Source organism: Platalea leucorodia, assembly GCF_965183815.1.
Source record: "Platalea leucorodia genome assembly, chromosome: 7".
NCBI lineage: Eukaryota > Metazoa > Chordata > Aves > Pelecaniformes > Threskiornithidae > Platalea > Platalea leucorodia.
In genome coordinates, this window is record NC_138829.1 from 44,057,707 (window position 1) to 44,066,760 (window position 9,054).

The 9,054-nt window shown below is 43.9% G+C and overlaps 1 protein-coding gene across 7 annotated transcripts in view; it reads right to left on the reverse strand.

Moving 5' to 3' along the window:
- Positions 1–9,054, reverse strand: part of VPS18 (VPS18 core subunit of CORVET and HOPS complexes) — a 34,460-nt gene extending 25,406 nt beyond the window's left edge. For 5 of the 7 annotated variants that reach the window (XM_082317204.1, XM_082317205.1, XM_082317206.1 and 2 more), the window contains exons 1-4: positions 8,893–9,054; positions 3,531–3,672; positions 3,257–3,348; positions 658–2,528 (exon numbers count right to left, since the gene is read on the reverse strand). In XM_082317204.1, the coding sequence (XP_082173330.1) occupies positions 658–2,528; positions 3,257–3,348; positions 3,531–3,672; positions 8,893–8,983 (2,196 nt within the window). In that variant the 5' untranslated portion in view covers positions 8,984–9,054. Of the gene's footprint in view, positions 1–657; positions 2,529–3,256; positions 3,349–3,530; positions 3,673–6,182; positions 6,338–6,944; positions 7,071–8,892 lie in introns of those variants that run through there. The other 2 variants (XM_082317207.1, XM_082317208.1) reach the window with 2 other exon arrangements.

Genomic DNA, 9,054 nt, shown 5'->3' on the forward strand with positions numbered 1-9,054 from the left:
ATAGGAGGCATTAATACAAAACTTCTATTGCCATCTCATTGCCTAGGGCTGCACTACTGACCTGCTCCTTGTTTACATGTCAAACACCTCTCCTCTCCACCAGTATTACTCCCTGAAGATTTGCTTGCTACCCAGCAGAGAACAACAAAGCCCAGCACTACAATAAGGGCAAATCCATGTTACAGTATCTTTGCTGATCACACATTTCAGCAAAGACATAGCAATGCCAATAGAAAAAATTCCAACATCTACCTGAAGGTCAGACTAAGCTGACAAAGGGATTCTTCTGTGATAATTATCATAGCTAGGAATAGGAAGTAATTAGAATCCTGAACAATAGCTATACAAGTCTTGCATAAATGCAGATATGTTAAAGGTATTTTATGTTAGAGACTGAGCTTAAGACAGACAGTACTCCCCCTTGTACTTTCCATGCCCCTACCCTCAATTACGGTTTGTCACAGTCAGCTGTCTACTTAACACAATTGTGAAAGCACAACGAGTATGTGAAGAGACAGGTCTTTCTTCCTAGACTTAGCTGCACAGCTCCTATACTGGTGAGTCTGTCCAGTTCCTCTCAGTGCTTGGTTGTTGAAGATAACTTGAACAAGCTACATTCCTATATATCACAGCACGCGTGCACAGACACACACATACCTGTAAGGCGAGATCCACAGCCTCCTCATATAATTCCATCACTTTGTAAATATGGACACATGCACGGTGGTGCCCATGCTCTGCACACAGGCGCAACGCATACTTCAGGTCATAGTGGATCCTGTTTGGGTTGGTTCCTGCTTGCTCCAGGTACGATAGCAGCGAGTCCCGCCGACACAAAGCGTAAAGAGACAAGAGGTAGTTGTGAATGGCTTGCTGGGTTTCCTCTAACTGATAGACACAGAACTCCATATATCTAATGGCTTCATTGATCTGCTGGGTGCTGGCACTCTGGCTATAGTTAACAAGGGCTGGAATGAGGTTCCTGGCATCCAGTCTAGAGCCCATAGAAATCCAAGCATCAACCACCTTCTTGGGAATATGCTGGATGAGGACTGGAGAGAACTTGTAGAACAGCTTCTCATCTCTGTGCCTGGACAGCACATTTAGAGCTTCATCATACTCATCATGCTGGCAGTGGTGAGCTACTACGCGCTCGTAGTCCTGCATGATGACTGCAAAGTAGACCATGTGCTCTGTGTCCCCGTGGCTTGCCAACAGCTCGTAAATAGATGCCCGGTTATTAAATAGACAGTCTTTGTTTTTAGGACTGCTCAGGAAAGTGCGAAACTTCTCCCGTGTATCCAAATAGAGATTTCGCTGTGAGGGATCTCCTTCCAATATACCTAGCCAGTTCAGGTACAGCTCTGTTAACCACGTGGTCAGCAGAGTTGTCTGTGTCTTCTCAGAAGGCTTTAGGTTACTTAGCTTCTTAATCAGAAACTCCATTAGGGCCTCTTCTTGCTTGGCTTCAATGAACTTAAGGGCAATTTCCTCAAAGTAGTTCTGGGTCAGCGCATAACATTTGGCACTGTCTAGATACCTCTTGTTTTGGAAGCAGTGCTCTGCCTCTTTTGCCAGCACAATATCTAGGCACTCTGGACGGTCTTTACAATACTCTTTGGCTAAATCAAATTTGTTCATATTCATATACATCTTCCACACATCTCTAGACTCCCGCTGGACGTGGTAGCGGAACACTACTTTCTCAGTGTGGATCCATATCTGCTGGACTGTGGGATCTTTGATCATACGTGTCAGTAAGCCAAACTTCTCCAGGAACAGATCTTGAAAAACAACCTGCCCATTCAGAGTGCACACAGCCTTCACCCGATCAGGCAGCAGCAACAGGAAGTGGAACTGGGTAAGTACAATGGATATTGGCTTGTTCACAGTTATGTCAATATCAGAAGGATAAACCCAGACCCGTTCATCACTCAAAATTGAATCAGGACGGCTATAATCCAATGTACCATATAAAACACCATTTCCCATCATCCAGGCAAAGGAGCGTGGGTTGGAGCGCAGTTTTGGGGTGTAGAAGGCTATCTCACTGAAACCAAAGCTGGCTGGAAACTCCCGGAAGCTGGGCAAATGGTCAGCATGCATAGCAAATATGGAGCTGAAGCCTTGCTGCTCTGTTCCTTCAGGGATTTTGCCAACAAACTGGAAGAGTCTCTTTCGAGTGGTGGCTATAATAAAAAATTTCCCTTCTATCCCTCGTTCAATCTCCAAGCAGCAGACTGGGGCAGGTCCTGATTCCTCCTCCAGAGTGTAGACCTGTCGGAAATACTGGTCAGGATTAGTGCTGAAGAGGCTTCCATCGCTGACGGAGATTTCAGCCTCATAGATCTGCCCCTGGGCTGTCCCCACCAGGATAGGCCCAGTGTTGGTCTCTGAACCAAGAAATTTGTTCCAGCCCACACTTTCAATCAAGTGGCCTTTCCATCGGGAGAGTGCTCGCACTTTCTGAACGCTTCTGTTCAGGTAGAGGCATTCACTGGTGTTCAGAGCGATCAGGAGATGAGAGCCTGCCAACAGGAGAGGGGTATGGGAAGAAGGAGAGAACAAATTAAGACTGTGCCTAAGCAAGCCAAATTCCTGAGGCTTCTAATCCTCACATTTGATAAACTCCGATATCAACATACTTAATCCAAGACTTTCCCAGGCATTCACAAGAACATGGGGGATTTCCATGCTGGATTGGAACAGTAGTCCATATGTTGCAAACTTAAATTACTAGTCCCAGATGCTTCAGCGAGAAGGTGTTCTTCCGTTTCAGTAAGTGTTCTAAGGACAAGCAGTTCCCAGAGTTCTCTCTTATCTCTGGCAGTTGGTGACAGATAGGAGCATCTCTTTCCAAACTTTTGTTTTTTAAAATCAGTCAAGGCTACAGTGAGCTGCAGATGTTTTACACTCCTTTTTAAAAATTCTTATATAAACACATACAGCACAGGGTGACTGCAAAGATTTCCTTTTATTGGTTTTAGCAGCCTTGCTCAGAACAGCCTAATTGCATGTGTTCATTTCAGAGTTCAAAAGCAACAACATACACACAACAAGCCAGTGTTTTTCTAATAGCACAGGGGCAAATCAGTAGGCAGGGCCCCTGGGCAATGGAGTCCTGCCGACAGAAGAACCACCTGTTCTCCTTATTGACAGAGCAGAAAGAGAACTCGTTCACCAGTGCTTGTTACACACTTTCAATTGCATCTGCTGCCAACCACTGTCTGTAAATATACATAGTCCATTGCCTCACCTGTGTGGTCCAAAAACATCTTGTAGACTTTGGCTTCATCTTTGCGTCCCAGCTCTACCTGATTAGGTTCATCTGGCTTCCCAAGATCAATCCTGCAAAGAGAAACCATGAAAGCATGCTTCCAACAAAAGTTCACGTAGGTGTAATTGCTTACTGTTTTCCATATTGGGTTCATGGCTTCTTATCCAGTTTGTAATTTTAAGTTCTCTAGCAACTTAAGGAAAAAAAAGGCAGGGGAAAACAAGCAATAACTTCAGGTCTCTGGCAGCATTACCTGAGAAGGGTGTCTTTGCCAAGGCTCATACAGAGCTGGTTAGAGGAGACCACTAGGCTGTTAATTTTCTCTGGAGGAGCAAAATCAATCCTTTGCTTGTTAAATATTGGTGTTTCCTTCTCTAGTCGTGCATTCACATATCCTGGAGAAAGAACATGAACATTTAAAAACAAGACAAAAACCCACAACAACCACCCCACATTACATCAAAATCTAACCTAAAAGATGAGAAGGATCATCACTTGCTCTGAGTTTTACTGAAAAGGAAGTGTGCTCCATGGAGCACAAACACATAGAGCAGCACTCATGTAGATATGTATAACAGGAAAGAAAAGTAGTAGTACACGTTACTGTCTTGTCACAGAACTGCAAACTTGCCACAAGCATTAATTTGAAAGCACACAGAATTCCAGGGGAAGCCACAAAACTGTCACATAAACTGCACAAAAAGCTGAAAATAAGAGTAGAATCGCAAAGTAATTTGTTTTCCTTGGTTGACAGTTTATTTGTTCAAGACAGGAAAGAATGGCTGGTATTACATAAGACACAGAGGGCTCTGGTTTGACACTCCCATTCAAGCTACCCAAGAGACCACTGCGGTGTTAATTGAAATATATTTCTCTCTTATTCCATGTTGGAATTGAATAAGCTACCATACTTGACATCCATCATTCACAGGCTAAAGCTATTTTTAAAGCCAGGCTGGGTTTTTTTGTATCCACACAGCAGACTTCATCCTAGAGGGAACTCTGTTGTATTATTTGCTGCACGGAACACAGCTGGAGGTCGTAATGATGCTTTTACCATAACCCTGTTTTACTAACCATAACACTATCCTAATTGCGACTTTCCAGTTGTTGCTGGAAGGCATGCAGACTACTTATTAGAGCCAAAACAATAACCAAGACCTGGTGATTGCTGAATCAATGCTCCAGTCTTGGCATAAATTGCTTCCTGAGCCAAAACCCATTCAAACTGGTTTACGGCTTCATGGCAAATCCCAAGGTGAAGCCAGACTAACCTAATCCTCAAATCCTTTCGAAAACCATGCCTGAATTCTAAGATGTGCCCAATTAAGTTAAGGTTAGAGTTAAGGGTTGAAGTTTGACAAGACATGGCCACCTTATGGGACACATATTGCGTTTCAAGCCCAACCAAGCAAACCTGACAAATCAATGAACTGAAAATGGGAGTGTGTACGACCACAGCAAGTTAGCTCATGTGACTAAGTAAGTATTCAGCTGGTCAGTTTAGTCCCAACCAGCTTGGGAAATGTGGCATCCATAGGAAGGCATGTTGAGGGATTACTTATGAAGGAGGTCTAGGTGGGAAAGGCAGAGAATGGAGAAGTAAGGTCTGACTTGAGGGAAGTGAGATACTTCTGCAGAAATACATTAATAAATAAATAAATAAAACTTAGAAATCTATTGCTTTAGAAATCTATTGCTTTAGAAACCTCTTATGATCTTCAGTACAGATGGGCAAAGCACAAGATGCAGTTCAAACTCTAAGACTTGTTCCTTTGGCTACGACAAAGACAAAAGCCCAGCCACAGGCAAGCAGTCAACAAACTGAAACTTAGTTTTAAGACAGGTGAACCTGAAACACCATGTGGCAGCACAGAGAAGCAGCACAACAGATTTAGTTTTCATTAAAGACACGTAGACCTCTGCAACCGAAATCATGGGACTTGCAGAGACCATACCATTCTATTCCTGAATGAGGACAGCACTCTTTATGATCTTCCTATGAGGAAGCAAAAAACTGCTAAAGAGCTCAGATATGCCAGTGAACTGCAAAATAAGAAGGCATTCTTATAAAACCAAAACCAAGTGATGATACTCATTAGCAAAATCCTGGAACATATGTGTGTCCACAAATAGATCTTATCACAAAGCTTCATCCATATCTGTCCCATGAGACAAGTTTTCCCAGCAACTGAATTTCCCGTACACACACAGTCTTACATAACCCTCTGACAAAGAAAACAGGAGAGGATCTCAGTCTGGCCACACTACCTCAAGCTAGAAAGCAAGACAGATTGATACATTGCTAGGTTAACCCATCTGCTTCGCTCCACGTGTGAGTGAAGGATTTCTAAAGCAAGCAGATCCATGCAGCAGTTAGCCTGGACAGGAAGATTAAAAATGAAAAGAGCTACAGCAAGTGAAGGCCATTCATGGCCAAAGTAGCTAACTAGGAAGACGTAAACTTAAAAAAAAAAAAGAAACCTGGGATTGTACCTCAGGGGAAACAGACTGCTTCCATTCTAAAGAGCATAGGCTTGACACTCTCTAGACTGGGACTAACAGCACCACTTCACAGCACCACTTCAAAGCACACTCAATATCTATAACCTCCCCAAATTATCCTGAAAAACTCTAATTTCAGCCATGTTGCTGTTGAAAAGGCCAGTGTAGTAGTGGAAATTGGCCTGTTAACACTACAAATCCTTTAATTGCTTATTCTACCAATGCCTTCTCCTTGCTTCTGCCTCAACACTAGACCAGCTGCGGGATCTTTAAAGGATTCTTGTTTTAGAGGAAAGATGCACATGCAGGAACAAAGCAACCACAATCTGAGTAGGCAGCCTTTTGCTCAGCACATATGTTTTTTTCTTACACATTGATCCACATCTTAAACATTACCCACTTATGCAAATGTGCGTTCTTTCCAGTTAAGCAAAACAGATGTTCTTCATTTCAGATTAAGGAGCTGCAATGCCACGGCTTAAATTTGCTGGTATGAACTGCGGTTCAAAACATGCAGACAAAACTCCCAAGCTGCAGATTCACATGATGTCACAGCTAACCAATAAAGATAAATACATATTTATATATACAAAAAGGAAGGATTACTCTGATGGGAAAAAAACACATACCAACAGATCGCCAAGTCACATTCATTCAGGCAATCCTGAATTTTTTTCAGATTGCCGCCAGGCAAAACAAGGCTGACTGAGACGGCAAGAAAACTCAAACACAGGAAGGAAAGGGAGCAACTAGCACCTATACACAAGTAGGGGGTTGAGTTGGGGCAAGGGTGTTTTTTTTTTTTGTTTTTTTTTTTAAATTCAGTCATAGTTTAGGCCAGTGGTTTGGATTCCAGCATTCTGGACTCTTTAAGACTGTATTCATTACAATTATAACAACTGTAGGATCATCACGAACATGAGGATTTTAGCTAGCGTTCATAACAGGAGAAGGATGTACTTCTTTAGCTTACAGTTCTCTATACAAAGGAGATGTCTATTTTATAACATGCATTTGTTTCAAACAGTCCACTCCTTCATCCTGACCCCAATGTCCCTCTTCTGTTCAGGTGAGATTCTCCTGCAGCATTTTCCACCCTGATTTCTGGGCAAATCTGCATTTTTCCTTAAAGCTTTTAATCTGTTCAAAGATCTAAGCTCACCAACATCAGTCACATCTAGTGGGTCAAAGTAGGTCTTTTCATGCTGGAACTGCAGTACTTTAAGTTTACACTGCAGCAGTACTTCAGGTTGGCAACAGAGTCGCTGCTTGGTTATCTACAACTTCGAGAAACAGCACCTGCAGTTTAACAAGTACAGGGAACAACCAACTGAAACACAGGAATAAGTTTTAACATCTTCCAAAATCTCCAACCTAACCTTTAGGACTGCTTTCAGGAAGTTAACTATTTACTTGCACCTTTTTCCAAAATCAATTTGCTTAAACTTCAAATTGCCCACAACTTCTACCAGCCCAAGTTTTGTTCAAAATCACCAGTGTAGTCCGATTTAAGAATAATGAAAATCTTGATTAGGCTGTGCCTTTGCAATTAAGCAGTTTCCAAACCTTCCTTTGCCAACATCAATTGTCAGCAAACAGGCAGATTCCTCAACTGTAAGACAGCCATGACCAAAGACAGTGCTGCAGTAGTCAAGAAGAAAAGCCGAGTCCTTGAAAATTTATTTTCAGTGACACAGCTTGTCCCAACACTGTTTTGCACAACACCTGTTCAGGACACTTAATCTTTATCTAACAACAAAATAACTATGCATGTTAAAACAAACACAGGGAACATATCTACTTCAGTACGTAGACTCACAGTAATTCTGTCTGTGTATTTATACTCAATAATATAAACAGTATGACATAATTAGTCAATTCTTACTACATATATAAACCTCACAACCTGGTTTCCCAAAGGTTAACAATGGGCAACACTATATGAGGAAAATATTTGAAAGAATGTGTCCATGCATTTCCAAACCTGTAACTCAAAAATACCAGTTCTGCATAGCAGCTGCTACTACCACGACAATACCAGGTAGAACAGAATCCTCTCATAACCTACATTTCCCTGCCACACTCAAGAAAATATTGTGAGTTGGCCTCTAATAGGGAGTAGTTATTGAACCTAATAAACCTTGAATTTATCATGGAATATACCTGCCATTTATTTGGTTTCCCTCACGTGAAAGAAACAACTGACTGGTCATCACACTGTTACTTTACATTGATTGTACACCTCCCCGAATAGTGCAGTACACCAAAGCTTCACAGACCTTGACAGAAAAGTTTGACAGTGATATAGATTGCTTTCTTGGTAATCTTCTTCAGCAGTAACCTTGCCATCATGTAGTTAGCCTAAGGGAAACACTCCAAACAACGAAGCCTTTGGTAAACTGCCCCGGGTTAGGAAACTAACCCAATGCAGGTGCAACTATGCACACAGCCAAAACACTGTGGCTGTAACAGTTGGGTTCCTCAGAGAAGAGGCGGAAAAAAAAAAGGGGGAAGCAAGCTGATGAGATGCTCTCCGACAACTACCACAGCTCTGAACTGAAAAGCGCTGAGGTGTGGTTATAATTTGTGACTACGAGGGCACGCCACTTCATGTACAGGTGTTTCCACAGGGGGTATGGCCTTATGAAGCCCTCCCACAGATAACCAGCACCCCAGTTTTGCCAAGATGACCTGCATCACCCCTGAGCTTCATCAGGAATCGAGTACCTGCTGCGTCAAAACATTTCACACAGCAAATGATGGAAAAACAAATCGCAGCTGAATGTTATGCCACATCCACAGCGATACACCTTTTCCTGGAAGCATTCCCCACAGCCTGACATGCCCTACTCCCCACCCCACCCCCAACTGATGAGCTGCCACCTTGTCTCCCCCCTCCCAGCAGGAAAACCCGCAGCGGGGCTCCCCGCACACGGGAGGCCCCGCCGAGAGGCTAACGGTGGGAGCAGGCCTCAGCCGGCCGGACACCAGGCCTAGCCCTCCACTGAGGGGGACACGACGTGCCCAGGGCCTGGCTGTAAGCACAGCGCCGCGCTGCCCCCGGGGGCCAACCCGGGCAGAGAGGTGCGTGGGCGCCGCCGCGCACCTACCGGAGTGCGGGATGCCCACGCTGGCGCGGCTCTGCTGCACGGAGGCGGAGCGGTAGAGGGAATCTTCGTACTCGTCCAGGATGGATGCCATGGCCGCCAACGGTTACCCACCAACGGTCACCGGCACCCCAGGCCCGCGCCGGCCGCTTCCGCCAACGCTCA